At 33.1% G+C, this 26917-nt stretch overlaps 6 protein-coding genes across 6 annotated transcripts; 3 read left to right on the top strand and 3 right to left on the bottom strand.

Moving 5' to 3' along the window:
• Nucleotides 1-5561: 5561 nt before the first annotated feature.
• HELRODRAFT_189707 (hypothetical protein) lies at nt 5562-13612 on the top strand. The gene is made up of 13 exons (XM_009032108.1): nt 5562-5576; nt 5793-5917; nt 6473-6684; nt 7454-7517; nt 7846-7969; nt 8079-8146; nt 8391-8444; nt 8738-8872; nt 9190-9440; nt 9929-10033; nt 10687-10839; nt 11255-11427; nt 11970-13612. The coding sequence occupies exons 3-13, from the start codon at nt 6475-6477 to the stop codon at nt 12889-12891; spliced, it is 2259 nt and encodes a 752-aa protein (XP_009030356.1). The 5' UTR covers nt 5562-5576; nt 5793-5917; nt 6473-6474; the 3' UTR covers nt 12892-13612.
• A 285-nt stretch (nt 13613-13897) lies between these two features.
• On the bottom strand, nt 13898-14697 carry HELRODRAFT_165549 (hypothetical protein; the record flags this gene model as incomplete). Its single annotated transcript, XM_009032107.1, has 3 exons — nt 13898-14160; nt 14226-14439; nt 14605-14697. The coding sequence occupies 3 exons, from the start codon at nt 14695-14697 to the stop codon at nt 13898-13900; spliced, it is 570 nt and encodes a 189-aa protein (XP_009030355.1).
• Nucleotides 14698-15238: 541 nt separating this feature from the next.
• Nucleotides 15239-16049, top strand: HELRODRAFT_70505 (hypothetical protein; the record flags this gene model as incomplete). The annotated part of the gene is made up of 3 exons (XM_009031894.1): nt 15239-15314; nt 15708-15875; nt 16006-16049. Coding segments are annotated over 3 exons (288 nt in total), but the record flags the coding sequence as incomplete, so codon positions are not given.
• Nucleotides 16050-16511: 462 nt separating this feature from the next.
• Nucleotides 16512-21047, top strand: HELRODRAFT_108341 (hypothetical protein; the record flags this gene model as incomplete). Its single annotated transcript, XM_009032106.1, has 10 exons — nt 16512-16598; nt 16914-16982; nt 17317-17414; nt 17524-17689; nt 17778-18074; nt 18284-18448; nt 18587-18711; nt 20064-20200; nt 20453-20543; nt 20856-21047. Exons 1-10 carry the CDS (start codon nt 16592-16594, stop codon nt 21045-21047), a joined length of 1347 nt encoding a protein of 448 aa, XP_009030354.1. The 5' UTR covers nt 16512-16591.
• Nucleotides 21048-23014: 1967 nt separating this feature from the next.
• On the bottom strand, nt 23015-23962 carry HELRODRAFT_165546 (hypothetical protein; the record flags this gene model as incomplete). The annotated part of the gene is made up of 3 exons (XM_009032105.1): nt 23015-23427; nt 23526-23677; nt 23901-23962. 3 exons carry the CDS (start codon nt 23960-23962, stop codon nt 23015-23017), a joined length of 627 nt encoding a protein of 208 aa, XP_009030353.1.
• Nucleotides 23963-24197: 235 nt separating this feature from the next.
• On the bottom strand, nt 24198-24879 carry HELRODRAFT_165545 (hypothetical protein; the record flags this gene model as incomplete). Its single annotated transcript, XM_009032104.1, has 3 exons — nt 24198-24286; nt 24381-24454; nt 24593-24879. 3 exons carry the CDS (start codon nt 24877-24879, stop codon nt 24198-24200), a joined length of 450 nt encoding a protein of 149 aa, XP_009030352.1.
• Nucleotides 24880-26917: the final 2038 nt, after the last annotated feature.

Below are 26917 nucleotides of genomic sequence, written 5' to 3'. Positions count from 1 at the left end.
CACCTATACTTATAAATAACTCCAAAAAAAAATCTGTATACACTGATAGAAATGTTAGTTTGATAGTTATGTTTGTCATTTACGATTAATATTTTGTCATTTTGTCACGGACTTGATAGATTGTAGGTAACATGCTCATGTCAGTCTAGCAGGCAGTCCATTACATGCGAACTATCGCGCATTCATTTATAGGCTGGTTCGTTCGTTCGTTCGTTCGTTCGTTCTCTTGTTCCTCATTTACTCATTCCGTTCGTTCGTTCGTTTGTTCGTTCTCTCGTTCTTCATTCACCCATTTCTTGGTACGACCATTTTTTATTTATTGTTTTTTTTTTGTTTTTTCTTGTTCTTAGTTTGCGCATTTCTTTTTTTTCAATAATACATTTAATTTCTTCTGCTCATCCATTCGTTTATTCATTCGATCATTTATTCGTTCATTTGTTCAATTGATTAACTAATTCATTCATTCATTAATTCATTCATTCTTTTTTTCCACCATTCATTCTTTCATTCATTCATTTAAACAGACAAACCTACAAATTGATAAAAGCCTAGAAGCATAAATCGAAAGTGCAACTGAAAAACAAATACAAGCGCGAGCAGATAAAAGATGAATGAATGAATTGATATATAGACGAATGAATGAATAAATGAATGAATGAATGAATGAATGGACAAATAAATGAATGAATGAATAAATTGACAAATGAATGGACACATAAATGAATGATTGATTGAATGATTGAATGAATAAATGAATGGATGCACGCATTCACCCATGCATGAATTTGTTCTAGTGGTTTTGATATTATTTCTGATCGGCCATCAACGTTTGACATTCCAAAATGTACGGCTGGAGTTGAGATAATAATTTGTGGGAGAGTTGAAGAGAGATTGTGACTTGTTGGAGGGTAGACCCGTGTTTTTTCATGTATGTTTGTGTGTGGGTTGATGATCAAAATGAAGGAGTGTGACGAAGCAGTGGACATGAGAGCGATATAAAAAGTGAGAGAGAGTGAGAAATGGTTGGGTGCCAGAAAAAATTTAATGTTAGGAAAAATTATCTATAATGTTGGAAAATGAGTGAGAGAGTGAGAAAAAAGTAAGTGGATGAAAACGGTATAAGTAGGTGGAAGTATATGTGAGAAGCAGGAATGAGCATTAAAAACATCCGTGTCAGAGAGCGAGAAGGAAGTCGACTAACGAAATGAAATATCTCGAAATGGTGAATTCTCATATTAAAAAAGGTGCAATAAAAATGACAAAAATGCCCAGTAACCCTCTCGACTTTTATTACCAACATCTTGTTGTTGTTAACATTATCACGAACTTTATTAGCAGGAGATGATGATGACCTAAGTGTTGGCGATGGAATGGCACTTTTATTAACGGCGTTATAATAACAGTAGTATGAAGGAAGAACACCGCCTGGGACAGGCGGAGGAAATCCTGTTTAATCGATCAAACCAGGCCTCGTTCAGTGCAAGTAAGTGCGTACGTGAAAGTAAGCTTAGTAACATCTACTTAAGTACATCTGTACTGGTGGGTTTAGTGCATTTGTACTCGTCCAATATCTTGAGACTTCATTATCACGTGATAAAGTACATTTTGTAATTTTGTACTTGCTGGTTGGATTATATGTACCAAAACTGGATCAAAAACAAACGAAAAATTATTTTGTGTGCAATTTTGCACTGAGCAGGCACTTGTCAAGTCGTGCATTGATTCTTTTTTTCTGATACAAATGTTTGCCTGTTGTATCAAATTGTATTCATGTTTGTATGTTGTATCAAATTGTATGTATGTTTGTAGTGTATAAAATTTTATATTTGTTGCATGTTGCCCAAACAATTTTGTGTTGATATTTATGTGAAATAATTTTCATAAAAATAATAATATGAAAATTTGCTTTTATAAATATTGTCACTATATAAATATAGGTATATCATTATTTATTCAATTGTATACAAACTGTCAAAGCGATTATTTCCAATTAGAAAATGTTTGTTTGTGAGCATGGAAGCGTTTTATTATTGTTGTTGATAATTTACTTACATGTGGCAATGGAAAAACATGCATCCATAGAAATTCCCACTTTCAAAACCAAAAACTTTCCTAAACAAAATTTCAACACAAAGAGCAGACAAATGAAAAAATTAAAAAACCAACAATTCATCCTCATCATCTTCGTATTACGTCACACATAAACTACAATAAATTGTACGTACGTGCGTACGCATGTATCATTTATGCGTGAACAACAGACACAAAAAATCAGCGAGGCAAAACATTATTTCAAGCAAAACACGTGAAAAATATCACCCATTTTGCTTTACAAACCATTTAATTTACATCGTTACACTTGAACACACACACAAACACACTCACAAACATACATACATACAATACACAGACACAAATACACATACATACACACGCATATACACATGTATTCATATTAGTTTGCGTACTTTAATACACACGCATACACAACAATACACACATATATACTTACATACGATACACATATGCACATACATACATACATACACAATACATACACACACGCGCATATACACATGTATACATATTACTTTGTACACTTTACTCGTGTACGTGTATAGTACCGTCACAATATGTATGTATGGGACAATCGTAATATGTATTTATGCACAAACTAGTAGTAAGTACGTGTAAATAGTTTCATGAAGTCCTCTTACAGCAACAATAATGGAATACCAATGAGTCTTTATGCGCCGCACTCCCGTCCCTCTCCATATATCTATGTTAACATTCTACTGTCTTTTTTTCTCCATGATGTTGACTCTTAATTTTAATAGCTTTTAAATGTCTGTACATATGTATGTACAAATGTGTGTGTGTGTGTTTGTGTGTATGTAATTATATGTATGTGTTTGTGTGTATGCGTACGTGTGTGCGTGTTCTCGTTTGTGTGCGTGTGTGTGTGTGCGTGTGTGTGTAGTTGGCAATTTTGTTTGTTAATCTGATAGTTTTGGACAATTATTTTCAATTAATAAGCAAGATTATAAATAATTTGATAGTGCTTAATCAAGAGATGCACAACAAATAATATTCATCTCTTGAATCGCACATTCAAGAATTTTGATCATCATAAAAAGTTAATAAACTTTAATAATATAACATCATGAAAGTTAAACATCCGAGTGAACCAACAAAATTTTTAAATCGAAACAGTGGGTGGAGCTGTCCTACACGGCATTGGATGGCACGAACAACCAGGCCTACACAACGTGCGGAGGCATGTTTAAGCCAGAGACGCACGAATGGATCGTAACTCCGAACATCCAGGTCCCGAGAGGTCTAAACAGCGTGTTTGTCGAAGTCGTGTTTGGTGTATCGAAATGTAGCGAGGAAGATTGCGTGCTGTATTTTCAGATGGCCTTCGACAGGTCCAGTCAGAAGAGTTCCGCTCCCAACAACTTGTGGAGAATCGAAAAATTTAGACCGACAAATTTATCGACCGCGGAAAGTTTTGTTTATAATCACATTTCTCAAATACTTGAACTCGATTCATCGACAATTGAGAGCGATGACAGAAGTTTGAGACTGGCATTCATGGACATGTACCCTTGCATCAACATTTATTCTCTCCGCGTCTACTACACAGCGTGTCCAGCTGAGTTGCGCAACTTCAGCAACTACCCGCAGACTTTCACGAGCTCCGACAAGACATCGGTCATCGAAGTCGACGGTGCTTGCATCGACAACGCAATTGCAGTGGACTCGACCGGTCGACGACCCAGTAGTAATGTGGTGAAGTTGCTGTGCCAGGCCAACGGGGTTTGGTTTGATTCGGCCACGCAGGGCTGCCACTGTTCAGCTGGGTACCAACCAAACAACAGCCACAACAACTGCACAGGTTTTTATTTCTTTATCTTGGATTTATGATTTTATTTTTACAACTTTTTCAAAATAATTCTTGAAATTATTTTCCGTCTTTTTTTCTTCTCACTTCAATCGATTTTTTTTAAAATACTTACATAACACTGAAAGACTTATTTGAGAATTATTGAGCACGAGCGTAGGCACAATAACTAATTTCGACTTCGATTTTAAAATCGAAATCGTGCTCTTAAATATTTGAAATTTTTGTTATTGCCGTCAGTTTTGTGAAGCGTTTTTAATTTCACGTGTAACATATTTTGTAAAAAGAACACACTTATTTAATAAAACATGCTACACATATTTGAAGAAACTCATTCAAATTTTTTTGTTGAATTAAATCATTTTATAAAAAATTTAGGTAATAATAGTGATGATAATAATAATAATATTACCACTACCATCGTTACCATAATTTGTTCTTGAACACGCGTCCCAGAGCGAATATTTGAGTTTGATCAACGCAGCTGGTGAGCTGTGCGTAACACTTTTAATTAAATTATTTAAAAAAAACAAATTTTTCAAACATTTAGAAATAAACAGATTTTTATGTTTGAATAATTTTACTCCAGCTGATTTTGAAAGCCCAAATTATATTATATTATTCCGCGCTACAGAATGCGCCAGAGGCACTTACAAGTCACAGAGCGGAAACGATTTATGCCGGAAATGTCCCTCAAACAGTCACGCATTAACAGGAGCTTCAACTTTTTGTACGTGCAAAACAGGGTATGAAAGAAAGGGATCGTCATCCTTATCACCATCTTCCTCCTCTTCCTCCTCCTCCTCATCTTCTTCCTCATCTTCGTCGTCGTCGTCGTCATCTTCTTCCTATGATAGTCCTTGCCAAAGTCAGTGTACATTTTTTATTCACATATTTCCAATTTAATTATTGTTGCCATTGTACAGTGCAGTACGGGTACAATACCTATATGAGTAGTGTTCCTTGCTGTTTTTCTCGGGGTCATAATACAAATTTATGTTAACCAATGTTTCTGTTTGTTACTTTCGTTTTGTTGTTTTTGTTTGTTTGTTTGTTTGTATTTTTATTTTATTTTTATTGTTGTCGTGAATTTTGTAATAAAACCTTCCCGACTTTGGTATTGGGCAGGGGTAATTATTGCTGAATATTTTATTTCTTTGACCAAGTCATCATCATTTTCCTAGAAGGCATCATGAATATTTTGCAAAGTCATGTTTTTTTATTGCAAAAAAATCCGTTCGTATTGTTTTTATAACGCTTCAGAATTATTTACGTCACGAATCGTATCGACGTCAACGCTGTTTCTCTTTTTTTTGTCTCGTCATCATCAAATCATCTACACAAAAGAGGAAAAAATTCTAAATTTTAAATAAATAATTAATTAATATCATTTTATTTTGACAGCAATAAACTAAAAAAATTTCATATTCCTAATTTTAATTATAACATTACCGTAACAAAACAAAACCCTAAAAAAATTGTTAAATGTCCAGAAATAATCCCGTCACTGAAGAACCTCTCCCTCTACAACATTTCACAAACGTCAGCAGCCCTAACGTGGCAGGCTCAAACCTCGGAGGAGACCAGCGAGCCATTCAGTTTCGTCGTAGAATGTTCAACATGTGATAGCAATGTTCGATACTATCAGGAAAAACAATCTACATTCAACCTGTTAGTACCAGCTGCTTTATTATGTCGTAAATATATCCTAGCTTCGCTTTATGCGATATTATTTATGTAAAATATTATACCCTAGCCTTATTGAAACTCTTATGTGATAAAATATATAGAGTAAATATATCTCTTTCAGTATGTCTATAAAATGTTGTGTGGTATGATATAAAATAGAGAAAGGAAATTTACACCGTAGCATTCATAATATCGGCAGGTTGTATATAACGAATTTGATCGGCTCTAGAGAATATAAAGTTACTGTGAAAATTCGGGATGAGAGTGATAAAATAACGTATGATGCATCGTCCGTCTTCATCTCGTTCTTCACCACTAGTTCTGGTTTGTTAATTTAACTTAAATTCATTTTTATACAGATTAATGGTTTTGTTAATTTTTTACTGCAAATTGTTGTGAATTAAAGGTAAGAAATTAGAAATTTCAAGACAGCGCAATCTTTCAACCTCTGATTAACGTTATTTTGAAACTTAATTTCAGCAACTTAAAACAGAAATAAACATTTTTTAATTAAATTGAAAGTCATTAGGTATCTTAATTTCTTTAGCATTGCATAAAAACGAACACGAACTCTCATTGAAGTATTAAAATAAGTTCAGTTAACGCTTTAATTACACCAATAATTGATCAATCAACAAACCAACAAACCAACCAACCAACCAACCAACCAACCAACCAACCAACCAACCAACCAACCAACCAACCAACCAACCAACCAACCAACCAACCAACCAACCAATCAATCAATCAATCAATCAATCAATCAATCAATCAATCAATCAATCAATCAATCAATCAATCAATCAATCAATCAATTAATCAATCAATCAATCAATCAATTAATCAATCAATCAATCAATCAATCAATGGACATAACAGGCATGGAAACGCCGTCGACGTTGATTAAACTGTCTGTGGCGAGCGTTATAGACGATGTCGTTCAATTAGCCTGGGATAGCGAGGTAGCCTTCAGGTCTTATCAAGTCGTCTTGAATGACGAGTTAGGCGTGGAGCGTCAGAGAATCCTCGTGTCTGATGTCCTTAATGCCTCCGTCGCCAATTTAAACCCCGGTCAAACTTATTCCTTTAGGGTAAATTTTAAACATTTCTAAAGTTTATTGTAACATTTTATTTAGATTTATTTAAATATTTTACTCTTTTGAAGCCCAAAGAATTCTGTTACGTTTTTATTTGTCTGAAACGTTAAATTAGAAAAAAATCTAAGAAACAATGAGTTTGTTTGACCTTTCAGAAAAGAAAGGAAAGAAAAATATGATCTAGGTGTAAGAAGATAATGAAGAAAAATTGCTGACTGCTCATAACTCACGAAGCATTACAAGCTTATGTCATAATTGATATTGAATCTCGCTTCTCTTCCTTTCTTTCTCTCTCTCCACAACTCCTTGAAACAAATGGCTGCAATTTGTATTGTTGCTATGATAATAATTCACACGCAATCAGTATAACTAACCCGTTAGGAAAGAAGTTATTTTGCAATTACTGAACGTGAAATATATTTGTTTAACTTTTCTGCTGTAACGTTCAATCTGTTGTTCGCCATTTAATTCTAGCATGTATTTATTTCATAATAATATTCTTCATTTAAAAATTCTAGAATTGATTAATATAATGATAAGTGTATACAAAGTCTAAACATCATGACAACAGTCACATTTACACACACGCACACAAAATTGACGCACGCGCACAATCACACACACACCACAATCACACACACACACACACACACACACACACACACACACACACACACACATGCAAATATACAAACAGATACGTACATGCACACTCGCATGCAAACGTACTCACAGTTACACACAAACACACACATGAACACAGGTCCGTGGTTTGAACGGCGATGAATGGTCGGAGTACAGCTCCCCTGTTTACGCAAAAATTCAAGGTCGGTCTAATTAAATATTTGCCTCTAACACGTCACCTTTTGACCTTTTTCAGCATTTCTTTCTAGTCCACTGCTTCTTTCTTATGTTTGTTTTTCTGTTTAAATTTTTTTGGAATGTATATCTATATATATCTAGACTCATTAAGAAATTTGTTTCAACACTGTTTAAGTTGGAACAGCATTAATTTCTAGTCGTCAACTGTATACACAAATGTATACATTAAAATTTTTATGATAATGGTTTGTTTTTATAAATTTTTCAAAATAACATACTCATAAGTTTTGAATTAATATTGTAATGTATTTCATTTTATTTTTCTACACGTAGGGCACACGAACACGAGCCAGCAGAGCATGAGCATGGGTTTGTTGGGGGGCATCTTGGGTGGGGTCATAGGGGGGGTTGTACTTCTCGTCATCATCATCATCGTCATCACACTGTTCTACCTTAGGTGCGTTCTTAACATCAACTTAAATTATTACTTAAAATCGTAAATTAGCTTTTTTTCTGCGAAAAAATATTTTTATTGATGTGAATAACTTTTGTTTTTGTTTTTGAAGAAAATTGCGAAAGCCAGCAAGTTGTAATAATTCAACTAGCGATTGTGATATCCTTAAATATGTCAACGGTTGGAGTCGGGTTACACTTAATTTATAATTTGAAATTTTAATCGTTTTTTTATTGCTTTCGCCGGTATTAATTATACAAATTTTCAACTCTCAACACTCTCTTAGTCATCTTTATATTCTTTCAGAGCATTATCTTCACACCAAACTTCGAATTTTTGTTAAGGGATTGTAAAGTATAAAAATCATTTGTCTTGAATTTATAAGCTAAACTGAATGTCAACTTTTAATGAATGTGCGTTACAGCAACCATGAACAAAACATTTCCTCAAGTCCAAAACAACACCACATCCTCTCAATGTTAGTATTCGTTTTTATCCCATTTTGTTTGTTTTATTTCGCTTTTTTTTCTCTTTTAAATATTAATTACTTTGAGTTTATGTAAGTTTGATGTGTAGTTCTTACATTTTTTAAGGTGTCGTACGAACATAATTATACCAGCATAAAATCCAACAACAACCTTATCCAAAAATATTAAATATCACACATGAACATTATCAGCAACACCTCTAAAAAACACCACACCACAACCACCACCAACCACCACTAACTACTACCAACCACAACCAACCACCACCAACCACCACCACCAGCCACGTTGAAATCTGGAGAGAGTTTTCACATCTACGCAGACCCACTTTCGATCGACAGCGAGGCCACCATGCTCTCATTGAAATCACTTGAAATTCACCCATCCTATCTCACAGTTGGCAAGCTGCTGAACAAAAGTATCTAGCCCCGCAAATTATATTTCTTCTCACTTGTTTCATATTACAAAGTCACATTTTCATACACCAACTTGCATTCGAACTGTTGCATCGACCCACGCACGAATGGCGGTATGGATGTGATTCGTGGTTTATGATTTCTTCAACTTAAGGACAAGCATGATACGTTATTTATTATTTATAACAGTTCACGTTCCATTATTAATTCCAAACCACCAGATCCAAATTTAATTTAGACGCGAACAACATTGAAATATAAAACATCACAACACAAAACAGAACAATATGGCTCTTATTAATAATGAATGCCCACGCAGCATGGTCCGGTGAACTATACAGTGGTCTCCTGAGCACCCCTGACAAACGAATGGACCGTTCCGTCACCATAGAAACCATAAAATCTGACGCAAACTTTAGAGGTCGAAAGGCCGATGTGAGAGTGGCCGTGGGGGTGCTGAATCGATTGAACCATGCTAACATCATTAAGACGGAGGGGTTCTTTATGGCGCCCCAGACAACAATCGTCTATGAATACATGGCACACGCCTGTCTCAGGGATTTCCTCAAGGTTTCTTTGTTTGCGCTCTTCATGATTTGATGTTGCTGTTTGTTTTGGCTATTGTCTGTTGCTTGTTTGTTGTTGTTAGTTTTAGCTATTGTTCATTGTTTGTTATTGTTTTGTGGTTAGTTGTTGTTTGTTCGTTATTACTTGCTGTTTGTCGGTATTTGTTGATGTTTTGTGCCACAATACGTTAGCATCTGTGAAAAAATGAATGAATGAGAAGGAAGTGCAGGTAGAGGTTGGGTGTGTTAACGGCAGACAAGCTCATCTTTAAATATCCTAAGAAAAATACTTAATGGATGGCGTATGAATGATTGAATGTAAGGCGTGAACTAGCAAACAAAAAAAATTGAACAAATAACGGAACAAAAAAAAGAAAAATTTCAACAAAAAATAACGAAAAAATTTAATATATCAATTATACCAGTCAATTAATTAAACACATATTTTAATAAAGTAAATAATATTGAACCAAATTATTACAAATTTATCAGAAAAAGACCTCGCCTATAGATCTAACATTGCATCGACTGGTGAACATGTCGCAGGACATCGTCAGTGGTATGAGCTACTTGCACGAGAGAGGCATCATACACCAGGTACCAACAGTTGTTTTACTCATATAATTAGCATCTAATTAATTATGCTGAATTAATTATGTTAATTAGCTAGTTATGCTTAATATTAATGTAATTGAAAAAAAAGTTTTGAAGTTATTTATTCACTTTTTTACTTACATATGAAATTTATAAAAACTATATTATTCTATTTTATCGCATTACTGTACCTAAAGCTAAAACTTTTCAATTAAACAATTTAATTAACTTACATAAAAATAGTTATTTAATCTTTTCCTTGCAATGTTCTCTGGAAAATACAAAAATAAAATTAATTTTTTAAAGTTGCCAAAAAGTTATTTTAATATTTCATTCATTTTGGCTTGAGTTTGTACAACATTTTGTGATTTAACGTAGGGTTAAGAGTTTCAAAATTTTTCAGATCTTAACGACGAGCAATATATTCGTGAACTCGAGTTTGAGATGTAAGATCGGTTCCTTTCAATGCATTTGCACGCCTGACAGCACCTTCGATATACTGGACACAAGTTTCCAAAATTTTGTGAGATTTTTGGGAATTTTCGCAGTTACTAAAATTAATATCACACCGACAAATCACAACAAACAACACTGACGAACAGGACAACAAACACAACAACAAATGAACACGAACAAACATACATACACAATAATAGGTTCCGGAAGATCTGATAAGATGGATGGCACCCGAGGTACTGTGCAAAGAGCGAACCAGTTGCAAATCAGATGTGTGGATGTTCGGTGTTGTCATCTGGCAGATGATGTCCAGAGGTGAAGATCCCTACTGTGGCTGGATGGACGATGAAGTGGTCAAGGCTGTCACCAGTGGAATGTGTCTCTCTGATCCGTCGGTTGGTTCGGTCTTCAGTCGGTCGTCAGTCGGTCGTCAGTCGGTCGTCAGTCGGTCTATTGATCAGTCGGTCTATATTGATTAGTCGGTCGAGTTGTCGGCTGTTCAATTGGCTGATTATTGATATATTAGTTACTTTCTTGAAATTAACATTCAAAAATACTAATAGAGAATGGAAAAAACAACGTAAACAGCAATTCGTGAACCAAGTAAACAATGCTAAATATAGATTTGCACCTGTGTTCGCCTGAACACAGGTGCAAATAGAAACACATACGACCCAGTTATATTCTCCCTCACCCACACACGTACACTTACTTTCACACACAAACACACACAAACACAAACTTACAAACATACACACAAACACACAGGACGACTGTCCACCAGCAATGTACCAGCTGATGTTGCAATGTTGGAGACTGGACAAGAACACAAGGCCTGACTTTAACAACATTAAGCGAGTCATTGAAACTCTACTTGAACAAATCTTTTCAGTCGAACCATCGCGTAATCAAGTTCTCCATAACTCTGTTACTGCTCTGAAGTAAGTTTCTGTTTGTTGTTGCTGGCTGTTATGTCCTGGTTATGACATATGTCCTGGTTATGACATTAAACTGACCCTCACTGCCTTGTGAGTGATGTTGGATCATCAAAGGCTAGGCCCACCGCTTATAACTGTGGTTGCGTAAGGAAGGGCGTCCTGCGTAAAAATTAGCCAAATAAATTACTTATGATGGAATGGCGTCGAGGGGTATTTCGGTTTCGTCATAGGTAGCCAAACGGCAACCCCCGATCTCGGAGAAAATGTCGTCTAAACGTGTGTTGTTGTTTTGTTGTTGTTGTTGTTGGCTGTTGTTAAATGTTTTTTCGTTTAGTTGTCATCACTATCTATCACTTTTGTGATTATTTGATTATTTAAATAATTACTGAAAATTAGACACGTAATTTAGCTTTTTTTTCTATTTGATGTGAATTTATTTTAAACAGTTTTGTTTTTCAAATAAAATAACATTTAAGAGAAGTTCATTTAAATTTTAATCATGATCTTTTATCATCTTACCACACTCTCACAACCACCTCAAACAGCAACAACTCAAACCTGGGCATAACATTTGACAACAGCTTGCAACAGCACACAACAACTTCGATAGCGAAAATTCCGAACAACAACAACGTGGGACTACCGCCAGTTGGACCCCAGCAATGCAACACCGTGGTCAGTGAGTATCCATACCTGGCCATGTACTGGGGCCTCTTGCAGTCAAAGGGGTACACGAACCTTCCCGCCATCCTTCAGCTGGAAGACCCAGCCCTCCTCACCTCTTGCGGTATCACCTCACCATCTCACCAGTTCTTTCTTCTGAATGAAATTCAAAAGTTACGACATCGAGGAGCCGATAGCGGTCAGGAAGATTGTGACAGTGTTGACCATTTTGTTGAGCTACAACAACGTCAAAAACAGCAGCATCAAACGCACCAGCAGTCGGCCAGGCCAATCTCCCAACACGCTAATGGTTATTTACCGAATTCAAACAGAAACAGCCATTCAAATCACAACAACACGCTTGCAAATTCTAAAAAACCACCTCAGTCACAACAACAACAACACCACCAACAACAACAACACAACAAAGATTTTTCATCAAAACAAAATCTATTGCTGTCAACGTCGTCGCAGCTGAATCTATCGACCAACCATCCAATCAGCATGAACCAGCTGATGAACAACGACAACCATCAACCAATCAACATGAGCCAACTAAACCACAGCAACCACAACAACAACAACAACCAATCGGCTTCCCACACAACAAGTTACCCAAACTTTTGCACAGCTCGCCCATCGACGACTAGCAGCAACCACAACAGCCACACTGCTCTACACCCCGACAAAGTGATGACCCAGCGATTCAAGCTCGGAGTTTCCGCTCTAAATACCCAAAAAAATTATCCGCTACCACAACAAATTAATTTAGACGCACCCACCGCTAATAACTTTTTTGTATAATATTTTATTCAATTTTCTCCATTATACATTTAGCAATCCTATATATTATATATATATAATTAATTAATTATAGCTAAATTTTATTACGTATAAATATATTATATATGTAACAAAAGCCTATTTGTCAATAACGCTAGATATATAATAAACTTTTATTCAATTAAATTCAACGTTATATATGTATTTGTATATTGTTGAAAAATTGAAATGTCTCTACTTGTACATATTTCCTATATTTTCATATTGAATGATAAATTGTTGTTACTAATGGTAAATATTTTGAAATTTTTTTATGAAGTATTATTTATTAATTTATTCATTTGTTTGTTTATTTACCTTATTTTTATTCGTTTATTTTCAAAAAAAAATAAATAAAAAAATTTAACATGAAACAATAGACGTTAATATTTTTATATAAGTTGATTCTTTTCATTTCACGTAATTTCTCATTTGTTACATTGTAAATATGCATTCGTCATCTTTTTTTTACTTTTGTTATTAATTTTCTGAATCTATATATCAATAAATATTATATGGAGTAATAATATGATATAAGTAATATATCTGTGTGTATGCGCTTTGAAGGGAGTTTGAAATATAACTATTAAATCAATTCAGTTTAGGTATCAAATTAGTGAATCTTTCTATATATCCGCAAAATGAAGAAGCATTCTATATTTTCAATTAGTAATTTTTTTCAAAATAAAATTTTTTCAACCAAATGAAAAATGTTTTTAAGTTTTTAATAACCAAATGAAAAATGTTTTTAAGATTTTAATAAAACGTTAAAAAATTAAAAACGAATCGAGGAAAATGAAAAAAGCACAATAAAATCAAGTAAAATTAATCAATTAATCAATTAATCAGTTAACCAATTAATCAATCAATCAATCACTCAACTGATCGTTATATAATGTACGGAATCATAAATATGTAACAAAATGTAACCAAAGTAACTCCAAAATCATCATAATTTTACGAAATAGCCACCCTGCAATCTGCCTACCTACATAGCAACTAATCTAGGAACATCAGTTGGAGGCACGTATGTAGCTAGGTGGGAATGATTCTGCCTATTTGTTCTATCCCCCAACCTATCAACCCTGTCTGAAATGTTGGCTTCTGACATCCATCGAGGTATCCCTGGCCACACCCTGAAATCTCGTCGGTAAGTCGTCGATCTGCCTGATTCTAGTAGGTTCTTCTCTCGCCAAATTTGTTTATTTACATCTGATATGTCTTTTAATGTCGCTCGTTTTGTATGGTTATCTGGTTATAGAATATAATGTGGGATATAAACATGTTGAAATTAATGAAAACATTTGTGGTACAACCTTGTTTGATAACTGGAGGTGGTTTTAATATATCTTTTGATGTTCCTGCTGACGTTTTCAATGTCGAATCAAGAGGATGTATTGCTTTGTGTGGGATGACGACAAAATTTCCTGAACTGCTATCGTACCTTCTAAAACCATCATTTTCAATTTTTACTGGAATAGGAAGATTTCTATCAGGCTGAAAATATTTTGTAATGAAAAAACTGTTCAACTGCAATTGTTAACGAACAATCATTAACTATATTAACATTAGCACATAATATGTGAAATTAGTTGAGAAACCAATGTAATGATTCATCGTATTTCAACTATTTTGCAAACTGGAACTATACCACTAAAATATGAGCAAAGCCATTTCATCCGGAAGGCAACTTACGTGAAAACGATCTTCATACCAATTTCCAATAAGAACTTGAGTAGAATATTTCGGTTTAATTTCGTGATCGTTATCATAATATCGTGCAAACATTTTATTTCAGCAAATGTAAATAAACTTTCGTGAGCGTTCACACCATTTATAATTCTAATTATCTGAAATCTAAACGAAATAAGTTTAATTTATTTAAAACCATGACAACGGCATATCTCATTTAATGCTAAGCAACCACGTAAAAACAGGTATCTATTCATTCTATTGAAATTATTGAAAATGTTTAAAAATATTTTATAACAAACATCCATTAAATAAATTAATGTTTATTTTTAACATTTTCCAACAATATTTTCATTAATAAATTAATGATGAATGGCATTCATTAATTTCTAACTTACATAACGTTTTAACAACATTGTAATACATGCGCAGTCATCGCTTAGCAACTTATTTTATTCGTTCAAATTTCTGATTTTAAATAAAATTTGTTTCATTCCCTTTTTAAAATTTTCATAAACCTCGATTATGGTAATTTTTTATTTTAAATTTAATTATTTTAATTTCACACTAAATACGCCTTATTTTGTGTTCTTCGTTTTTTTTCCTAAAATGGCTAAAATGGAAAATCACAAATTAGGCAGAAATTGAAGAAACCTTGAAGAGATTGCAAAGCCAGAAAGGTGTCATTGGTCTAATTGTCATCAACAGTGAAGGTATTATAGTTGGCTGAGATATTAAAAGCTGAACTGATTAACTTTAATTTTAATTAATAATATTTATTAAATATAATTATAATGTTATTTTCTTTTATTATTTACAAAAATTGAGAATCGAAGAATCTTTATTGTCTATTCTATCAAGATCAGCAGATTAAACATGGATGGTAGCTTTTTGCAGAAAAAATTTAATTTATAATTGAATGCAGTGAATCTTTTGAGCTTTATATTTATTTATAATCAATATTAAGTCAATTCAACAAACAAAACATATGGATAACATTGGAAAGTAAAACTCACAGCTTAAATAACACAAATAAAAATAAATAAAGATGTATCTCATTATTGTGTCTGCATCGAAATTTCAGTTTAACATGTATTCAATCCTAGGCATTCCAGTGAGGACTACAATGGACAATGCAACAACAGTTCAATATGCTAGTCTGCTTCATAGTTTGGTGGCTAATGCTCGTAATTGTGTTCGAGACACTGATCCACAGAATGATTTAACCTTTCTCAGAGTCAGATCAAAGAAACATGAGATCATGATTGCTCCAGGTTCAACATGCTTCATTTATTTGTATCTTAAAATTTTTTTTACAATTTTTATAGTGATAGTATAATTTGATAATAATTTTTGTAAACTTCTTTTCTGTTTATGTAATTAGTTAATTTTAAATTATTTCAGATAAAGATTACATGCTTATTGTCATTCAGAATCCTAGTGAATAACATTGAATGGATGAATCAATCATTTAACATGTTCAACTTTCACTAAATGTTATTTCTAGTTTATTGTATATATATATATATATGATATATATATATATATATATATATATATATATATATATATATATATATATATCATATGGTTACGGGATCCAGTTCATCTTCAAAGTACTCACTGCATGTGTCTAATCTCTATTTGAATCCATTTATGTTTTATTCATTTATATTCAAAGTTTTGTGGTGGATTCTTGGTTTTTTCGATTGAATAATAAAGTAATAGTTTGTTATTTGGTCTTGTCGTTTCGGCGTTGAAGCCGTTTAAACGGTTCAAGTTTTGCGTTGATTAGAATAATTTTTAAAATGATGCGCTTCACAATTTATCTCCAATGTATGTTATTTTGCTGTACGGCCGTAAAAATGAATAATCGTCGATTTCCTTGTAAATTCTCTTTTATCGTCGGCTTTTAATCTCCGTAGCTTGACTAAATGATCTTCATTTTCTGTCAACTGAAGAATTAAATTTTTTGAAAAAAAGTATCTTCATGGCGTGTAAGTTTATTTTTTATCTTTCTGAACGTTGAAAGTTTATTTTATCGGTTGAAGCACGATTGGTCAATTTCTAGTCCGAATCATTTGTTCCTATAAATAAATAAATTATCGAAAAAATAAGCTTCAAAGTTTTTTTATGAAAACGAACGGCGTAACGAGCGTTAAATATCCATTGCAATCCAACTCCATTTTATTACATTTATTTGCATTAGTGAATTAACGTTTTTTTGCAAACGGACGCATTACGGATGTAAATTCGTCCAGCTAGTAATTAGGATTTTTTGTTAAAAAATTGTTATTTGCATGCACTGACAGCAGGCAGCGGGGATCAGCATTGGTACTTCTCGCAAGTCAAAGGCACAGCTGATGAGGAAATTGCTGAAGGTCAGTTTGTAAATGCATGTCTGTGTGTGTGTGTTGGTGTATGTGTTGGTGTATGTGTTGGTATGTGTATCATATATATGTATATATATATATATATATATATATTTTATTGCAAGTAATTTAAATTTTTATTATAATTGCAAGTCGTGTAATATAATACTAAAATTATAAAAATATTATAGCTATTTATTACATTTTTATATCAATTAATTTTAATAAATTTTTAATGTAAATGAAGTTTATATTGAAAGTTTAAAATTATTGTTTGGTGTTTGCTCTATTGCTTCATCATGCTACGTCAAAATTGAATTAATAATTAATTGTGTTTATGCAGCCGATGTCATTTCCTGTGTTGAGTTCAACAGAGATGGTGAGTTACTGGCCACTGGTGACAAGGGTGGGCGTGTTGTCATTTTTCAACGGGACCCAGAAGTTGGTTCTACTTTTTTTTGCCATTTCTCTACCTAACATACATCATATTTTTTCATAATTGAGATATTCCGTGTCTTTTATTTGGTGTGATTTTATATTTTTTTCTCAGACAAAGAATAGTGAAGACAAGTTAGCAGAATATAACGTCTATACAACTTTTCAAAGCCATGAACCAGAATTTGACTATTTAAAAAGTCTTGAAATTGAAGAAAAAATTAATAAAATTCAATGGCTCCAACATTCCAATCCAGCACATTATCTCTTATCTACAAATGGTGAGTTATTCTTTTTTTTTAAATCTCTCACCTTTAAATATCATTTTGATATTTTAAAATGCTATAATAATTATGAAAACTATTTTAGATAAAACGATTAAACTCTGGAAAGTATCCGAACGTCGCAAACAGCCAGAAGGTGAGCTGAATTTAAAAGATGAACAGGGCGAACTGAAAGACCCCTCAACTATTACGACATTGCATGTTCCTGTTTTTAGGAATATACCCACAATGACGGTGGAGGCCAATCCACGAAGGGTGTATGCAAATGCACATGCATACCACATTAACTCAATTTCGGTGAACAGTGACCAGGAGACATTCGTGTCAGCTGATGACTTGAGAATCAATTTGTGGCATCTAGGCATTACAAACCAGAGCTTCAGTTAATATTTTTCATCTTCTTCTCTATTTTTTCAATCAACTTGTATTTTAGTTCACTTTTAAACTTTTTAAATTAATCAGTTGATTTACAGTTTTTTTTGGTTAATTATTTCATTTTATTTCTTTCTACTTGAATTTATAAATGAATTCATAAATTTGTACTATTTATCTGCTTAATCCTGATTAAATATCCTTCAAAACCACATTAAGATATTGTGGATATAAAGCCAGCAAACATGGAAGAACTGACAGAAGTCATCACAACAGCATGTTTCCACCCCATGGAATGCAACATTCTTGTGTACAGTAGCAGCAAGGGAACATTGAGATTGTGTGACCTTAGGTCACAGGCACTCTGTGACCAACATGCCAAGCGTTAGTTGCATAAATCACAGTTCGATGATTATTTATATAAATTATTATATGTATCCATATATTTGTTACTCTGGACTGCAGACTACATTTGCAATGTAAATTATTTTTACATCAACACTTTGTTTCTCATGTTTGCAGTGTATGAAGAGCCAGAGGATCCAGCCAACAGGAGTTTCTTCTCTGAAATAATTTCAAGTATATCAGATGTCAAGTTCAGTCGTAGTGGCAACAACATGGTCACGAGGGACTATCTCACTGTCAAGGTCTCTTGTTCATTATCACCTTTAATTATTATTCCATTGTATGTAGAGCCTGTAAACAGGAGAGTGAAGGCTAACTCCCTGTGACAGGAGAGTGAAGGCTAACTCGGTATTGTGTATAGGATGTCAGAAATGGGTGCATAAGAGATGTAGTGGTGTGAGGGGGGCACTGAAAAAGGTGGAAGGCACGTTCAAATGTAAGAAATGTGTTCATGGTGTGATTAATAGGACGGACGCAAGGACGGGGTTGAGTGGTGGTATTGAAAGAGTGGAAAGCTTTGTTTACTTAGGGGATAAGCTGAATGCGGATGGAAGATGTTTGAGTGCAGTTACGGATGGATGAAATTTAGGGAACTGGGTGGGGTATTGTGTGGAAAGAAATGGTCAGTGAAGATGAAAGGGAGGGTATATAAAGCATGTGTGAGAGCAGCGATGGTATATAGTGGTGAAACTTGGGTGTTGAGGAGAGAGGAGGAAAGTGTACTGCAGAGGGCTGGAAGAGCTATGGTGAGGATGATGTGTGGGGTTAAAGTGAAGGATAGGAGGAGTAGTACAGAGCTGATGTCAATGATGGGACTGAATGAGGACATTGTGACATTGATAAGGAGATCGAGATTGCGATGATATGGACATGTGTTGAGAAGGGATGAAAGGGTCGGGATTAGGCGAGCGTTGGAGTTCGAGGTTGAAGAAGTGGTAGGAAGGGGTCGTCCGCGATTGGGATGGAGAGAGTAGGTAGAGAAGGACAGGGTGAAAGCGGGGTTGCGAGATACTGAGGCGAGTGACAGATGTGGATGGCGTCGAGGGGTATTTCGGTTTCATCATAGGTAGCAACCCCCGATCTCAGGGAAAATGTCGTCTAAACGTGTGTTGTTGTTGTTGTATGTAGGGCCTGTAAACCTTCCTCATGCAACATCAACTTCCATGCCATTATCATTTTTGAATCAACATTGTTCATATCTTTTTATGTCTGACCTTCTTGTATGTGTAACCATCACTTTTAATTTGTTTTTTTTTTTTGTTCGATGCTGAAGCTGTTAGTTTTTCAGCATATTACATACACAAGTCATGTAGTTATCTAGTGATCAACTAAGTGTACCTGCCAACTGAGCATTCGTTCTCCAGCTTTCTTCCTAATCTCCAAATTGAAAAGTAGATGATTTGAAAATAAATTCGCTTAAACTGCAAACATAACAGACCTTGATTAACACACCTTGATTAGTACTCATAATAGTACTGAACATGCGTCCTCTTTATTCAAATTGTTGTATATTTAAAAAAAACTACATTTTAAAAACATCAACCATTGCTTATAATTAATATGTACAACTGACATTATATAACAATTGAAACAGGTTTGGGACCTTAGAAATGAATCGCGACCTGTGGAGACCTACCAGGTTCATGATTATTTGCGAGCAAAACTCTGTGCCCTCTATGAAAATGACTGCATATTTGATAAATTTGAAGCTTGTTGGAGTCCAGATGACAGGTTACAATCAATTAATCAATTCTCTCATTTTCATCATCAAGTTAAACGTCTTCACATTTCTCAACACTATTGCCATTATTGACTTCGTAGCAGTCTTTTTCATCATCACTGCTGCTTGTTTAATTTATTTGCTGTCCGTTTCAGTAAGATAATTTCCTCATAACATTTCAAGTGGTTTAAATCACAAAACAACTCACATTGAATTGAGGACAGATGATAATAATTAGTTTCCTAATGAACATCTCATTGCAGATGGTTGCTGACAGGCTCCTACAACAACTTCTTCAGGATTTTTGACAGGGAAGGCAGCCACAAAGACTTGACCTTTGAGGCATCCAGGGATGTCCAGAAACAACAGCAATCCACCTATGGAGTCATGCTCAAACCCAAAAAGGTAGAAGCTGATGTTTCACTTTCATGTTGTTTCTGTTTTTATTCATTGAAACTTTTTGTACTGGTAAAATTTTTTTTGGAGGATTTTTTTTTTATAACCAAAATAACATTTCTTTTTAACATTGATCCCCACAAATGGAACGTTCATATTAACCAATAAAATGTATGGTAATTTCAATTCCTATCATCATAAGTCTCACATCAATCAACTAACCGACAAATTACTCATAACGTGGAAACATTATATGTATTTCTTTTTCAGGTTTTTTCCAGTACCGGTGGTGCAGCAGGAAGCTCGAGTGCCGGATGTCCACGAAGAAAGAGGGACGAGGTGGCTGTTGAATCACTTGATTTCAACAAAAAGATTCTCCACGCTGCCTGGCATCCTGCAGACAGTGTGGTCGCCATCGCAGCTACCAATAATCTTTACATATACAATGCCAAAGATAAATAATTATATTAGTTATTATAATAATAATATTACAATAGAATTTTATTTAATTATGCATATTTTTTTCATTTCACTCATTCATTTGTTCCCTTACAAGGTAACATTGTTATTACATCGTTATTACTTATAATAATATTAATCTTTTTACAAATTCAAAATGGACATTCTTTTACCATTTGATTAGTTAATTTAACTAATTAATTAAACACTTTTTTTGTTGTTTAACTGGTTACATTATTATTTTGTTTAATTATTTGTTGGTAGTCATTTTAATTAATTGCATTTGTGCATAGATGACTTGCCTGCTATAAAACAAGCAAAGTATAGGCAATCATTAGCATTATTTTTTGTATAATTATTTTCTTTCCGATAATTATTGTTGTTATTATTGTTGTTATTATTACTATTATTATTGTTATAATTATGATCGTTATTTTACAATGAATTTTATGTAAGGCTAATTGCACCATATTTCTGTTGTATAATTTAGAAAACTCATTCAACAACTAATTGATAGGTGAATTAGCATATTCTAATGCAGTGCGTGGGTTTTGTGCGTCAATTGTCGTTCTGTATTAGTCTTATTTATTGTTTAATTAATGTTATATAAGACGTGTAATTAATTTAATAATTAGATAATTGTGCCGAATGCGGTTGGTGACGAAAATAACTTTGTAATGCGTTTCGTTGAAAAAACGAGTGCGTTTTTGTTTGTATGTGTGTGTGTTTATTTGTATGTGTGGTGTGTGTGTGTGTGTTTGCAGAGCTGGTACAGTTTTATACATCATTCGGAAGTAGATTGTTGTCGCATCATCCGCTTATTTGTGCATCTATATTACCGTTGTACATGTCTGTATATATTTGTACGTGTACATATGTGAGTTTGTGTGTGTCTGTGTTAGATTGAAACATTTTGGGAGGCATAGCACAACTTAATTTAATAGCTGGTAATTTGTCCTAATTTTTGTGTTTATAAATTTGATTCATAAGTTACTAGGCAGGCCCATGTATGGTAGATTGGATATATGCCGATGAAGTCGTCTGTTAACTTCCATCATTAAGATGCATTTAACTGTTACACTACGTATGGCAACAGCTTTATTCTAGGATTTACTTTGAAAATTTTTACATTTTATGAAGAAAGTTCGATCGTCTAAATGTTGAAAAACTATAAATGATTGTGATCATTATGTAAATAGATTACTCATCCGTTTACTCAATCATTCGCCATTTCATTTTATTCATTCTTTCATTCATTTTTTCATTCATCCATTTATGAATTGTTCTTTTTTTGTACGTTTGTCTATTATGCTTTTTCTAAACATTGACCGACGATATGCATGGTTAATTTGTCCGTTCGTCTTGTCGGCGCGTGGATGTACATGTTATGTACACATTTTGTGCACGCGTACTTTATTCGTATGTTTGAGGTGCATGCTGTAACGTTCAGTTACATATATTATCGATTCGATGATTGATCATGTTTTTTTAATTATTATTAATTATTTAATTAATGATTCAGCAATGCGTTAATTAATCTTATTCTTTTTTTAAGTCATTGAATTATAATAAATTTAACTGATGATGGCTACTATATTAGCGGTTCTCAGTTGTGGACGCGTGTGTCGCGGCATCTTTCGGAATAGTTTTGTGTCGTCTTAACGAACCTCTTATTAGATCATCAGCGACAGATTAATTACTAAGTTGAGGTCACTCAATTAGTGACGTACTGAGGTCAGTTAGATGATAAATTTTTTCTTAAAGGTTTGTTCATCGTAGCCTGTTTGCATCTGCTACAATTGTTAAGACGTACTAAAGTATCTTTGCACTTGCTCTAAATGTTCCTAATGCTTGTGTGTTTATAAAACTGACAATTATTTTGACTTAACTACTTTTTCAATTTTTTTATACGTTACAGAATTAAAGAACTCGTATTTATTCTTGAAATTTTCAATTAAAGAATTTATTGTTCACTGAAGGAGATGAAATTGAGGCAACAAAATACCAAACAGGTGCAGCAACAAATGTCCTTTCAAAATTTCCTGCCCATTCTCTTCCACGTAGTCCACGAATTCAACTTTTACATCTGGGATTTTTCTATTGGTGGCCATGGTGCTCTCACTTTCGTCATATTCATCTGATTCCGTTGTGGAAACAAACTGAGCATTTATCGTTTCGTTTCTTTTCATTCTTTTCCTTGCTTCTACCAATATTGGCTCTTCGTATTCCACGTACCCTTCTTTAGCTTTTGATTGGTCGACATCTTTCGCATCTGGTTGAACACCATCTTTAGCTTTTGAATTGTCACCTGTCTCCACGGTTTTGTCGCCAGGGGAATTTCTAATCATTCTTTTGTTCCTACCTTTCTTCCCACGAAAGAGCCCTTCACAATGTTATAATAATTGCATTCTTACACAAATCAATTTATTAAAAAAATGAATTAGTATACATAAGAAAGCGACAAAATCTTACAGATCTTACCAGGTTGATGGCTTTGGTCATGTTTTGATGAAAGCCGTGCAGCTTTTTCTTTACTGTTGCATTTGTCTTCTCTGCATATGAACAAGCCACTGTCCGTACTTTGGCGAGCTTTCTGCTTTGCTTCATCGTAATCTGAACAAGCAGCAACGAACCTACCTGTGCAGTTCAGTTACATACATCGTTATCTTACTAAGTCTCGATTTGTACTTATTCATTTTTTGAGTATTTATCTAATTACGCGAATTTGATAAAATGTAGAATTAACCCTTGTTAACGGAAAGAAGTGTGCAAACAGGTTTGTTCTTAGTGCATTCAACTAAGTTGTAATCACATGCTAAATTATTACTATCATAGCATTGTAGTGACTGGCAAAACTTTGCAATATCAACAAGGTGTATTGTTAAAAGCGGAAACATGATTCTTGATGGCCCCTTCATTATTAGAAACAATAATGAAAACATTCTGACATCATTATTAATCATTAATGAAAACAAAAGATTAGGAAACATTAAAGAACTTGAAAATAATAAATAAACTGTTTCATCATCAAAAAAAGCTAAAGTTAACCAAACATGAAAAAATTTGTTTACAAAAATTTAATTGAATAAAGATGCATATATATATATATATATATATATATGTGTGTGTGTGTGTGTGTGTGTGTTATTTCTCTTATTGTTTTTGAGTTTTCAAAAAGTCATTCATAATTTTATCCCATTGAGCAACTTTTTTCTCTGTAGTTCGGAGGGCCTTAGCTGATCCTGTGATGAAAAATATTGTATAAATAAATGAATTAATTCATAACCATAAAATGCTTTCAAAAAATCAATAAGTGAAATCTAAAATGTTTCAAACCAATGGTTCTTCGTGGTGCCAATATTTCTTTTGACTCATTTGCACTATCCAAATCGAATTCATCTGCTATGCTCCTGATAAGAAATTTAGTGAAACAAATAAAATAAATAAATAGAGATTTTAATAATATAATATTTTTATTAAATTTTAATTATTACATTTTAAAATTTAAATAAAAATAAAAAAATCATTAATTGTTAATTGAAAATTACATTTCTTTTTGGACTGTGACTTCTGGTGATTTAGTTGCAGAGGTTTTAACTTTAACTGAATCTCCATCAACTTCGACGCCATTCTTCTCCAGAGCAACTTCACGAACAACAGACTTTTTCTCAGTTTCTTCCTTTCGAGTTAGTTTGCAGTCAAATTCATACTTTCCTTCATTTAGTAAATTAAAAACATTTATTATATCGCTTGGACCGATTTCATACTTTTCATCATCACTACATTCCACTTGCCAATCTTCACCATCTTCCTGAACAGAATTATCTACCTCCATCTCATCATTCCGTACTCTAAGAAAATTATTTTTTTGAATTTTGAATATACGAAAGTTAAGTTTACTTTTAGTTGCCAAAGACCTTCAACATTTAATAACATTAAACCACACATACAATTAGAATAAATATAACGGCCTTCGCTTATTTTTGACGGTCGAACAAGAAGCTTACTTCCGGAGGGAAATTGGAGGGTGATTTTTTATCGTCCAAGTCAAAAGTTACGATCGTATATTTACTAATTTCGGAATATTGCTTCTATTTAAAATTTCAAAATGTTTTGAAAGGTACTAGATGCTGTTTTAGGATAGATATTGCTGTACGACGGTTAAGTATCTTTTTGCATTTGAAATAAAAAAAATTTTTTGTGAATCACCAACAACACTTAACTCATTAACTGTAACAACACTAAACGACGACTAATTAGTAATTAAATTACTAAACTCTAATAATTAAGCTAAAACTAAACTCTACTGATTCTAATTACTAATTGAAATAAATAACATAACACTAACGAACATTAACAGATTAGACTACTAGAAACTACCAACCACTACAGTTAACAGCACTTGTTCCTAAGATCCTAAATTCTATTGCTTGATTGGTTTTAAAATTTTTATTTACAATGCTTAGGTCTGGGAATAAAAAATATACTAAATTAAATAAATATATCAAACAACTTATCAATCAATTTTATAAAATAAACAATTTTGTAATTTGTTCAATTCAAGCTTCAAACTCCCCAAGCTAACTTGTAATTTAATTAAAATTTATTAATTATGAGTGATTCAAACTAAATATTTTTTCATTTAATGTTTTACAAAATATTCCTCATTCTTAAATTGTAGTACATGTTGTTGATAAATTTATTAAAGATAATGCGTGATTCCAGTGATTCATCAATCCATGACTTGTTAGATCATGATCATTCAGTTTTAAAGAATCCCCATTGCCATAACCAATGAGGTTTGTAAAAATTGTACTTTTAATTTATTATACATTTTATGCCCGTACAAATGCAGTGTCAACGCGAATGATTTTTGATCAGAGTCATATGTTCTAATTTTTTTAAACTTTTCCAGAAATTTTTCTGTTAATTTATTTGTTACATTAAATACTTGATGTGTATTTCATATAAAAACTTGATTATGCCAATTTAGTTAACTTGTTAAGCATTAATATAAAATTGACTCTGTAATGGTGATTGGTATGATGATGATGATCCCAGTTCTAAGCAGGGTTTATTATTCACAATGTCATTATGCCCTTTCTAAGTTTTGATAAAATACATGGAATATTGGTGAATGCATTTTATATTTTTTGTATAGATAAGAATGTTGCAATGTACAATGGTGATGTGAATTGCTTCCTTGTGTAACTGATGACATATAAATATAACTAACTTGAAAACATGGGAATGCTTTCTTCAGCATTACCTTCCATTCTCCATCATAACCCTTATAATCTTTATTACAGAAATGATCACTGCATATTCTTGCATTTTTTGATGGAAGCCATTTGAAATCATTTATTTCCTGTCTGATGCACTTAATCCAATCGTTTTGCATTTTTACATTTTGAGGAAATCTGAAATTTTATGAACTGTTACAGAAACTTGTGCATTTCTTAAGTATTGCTTTTAATAATAAAATGGTAATCCATGATAGCATTATAAATTATAATAGTCTATAAAATAAAATATATGTAATTGTAAAACAAAATAGTTCTATTCAATGAGTATAGGGATATTGTCAATAATTAAAAAAAAATTTCAAATCGATTTCATTGTGATATCAATAATGATTTTTGTAACCTGACTGATTAAAAAGCATCAAAGAAAGTTAAAATAGAATGGAGAATTTGTTATATTGGGATATTCGTTTAAAAAGCGAGCAAAATTTTAATATAAAAGCGCTTATAAATCTATGCATATTGGCTCAGCTTGGCTTGGCTCGGCTTGGAATCGGATGTTTAGCAAGGTGTGGTCTTAAACTATTTTGAATTCTCCCCGAAAAATTTGAACTGCGTGCGTACATATAT

Source organism: Helobdella robusta (genome assembly GCF_000326865.2).
Source record: "Helobdella robusta unplaced genomic scaffold HELROscaffold_8, whole genome shotgun sequence".
Taxonomy (NCBI): domain Eukaryota; kingdom Metazoa; phylum Annelida; class Clitellata; order Rhynchobdellida; family Glossiphoniidae; genus Helobdella; species Helobdella robusta.
This window is presented reverse-complemented; position numbering and strand designations above follow the sequence as displayed.

What these genes read in the sequence shown, in the direction of transcription:
- HELRODRAFT_189707 (XM_009032108.1), top strand. Translation starts at nt 6,475, where the DNA reads ATGGAAACGCCGTCGACGTTGATTAAACTGTCTGTGGCGAGCGTTATA. An exon ending in GTCTCAGGGATTTCCTCAAG is followed by an intron (nt 9,441 to 9,928) that starts GTTTCTTTGTTT and finishes CAAATTTATCAG; the next exon opens with AAAAAGACCTCGCCTATAGA. An exon ending in AGAGAGGCATCATACACCAG is followed by an intron (nt 10,034 to 10,686) that starts GTACCAACAGTT and finishes ACACAATAATAG; the next exon opens with GTTCCGGAAGATCTGATAAG.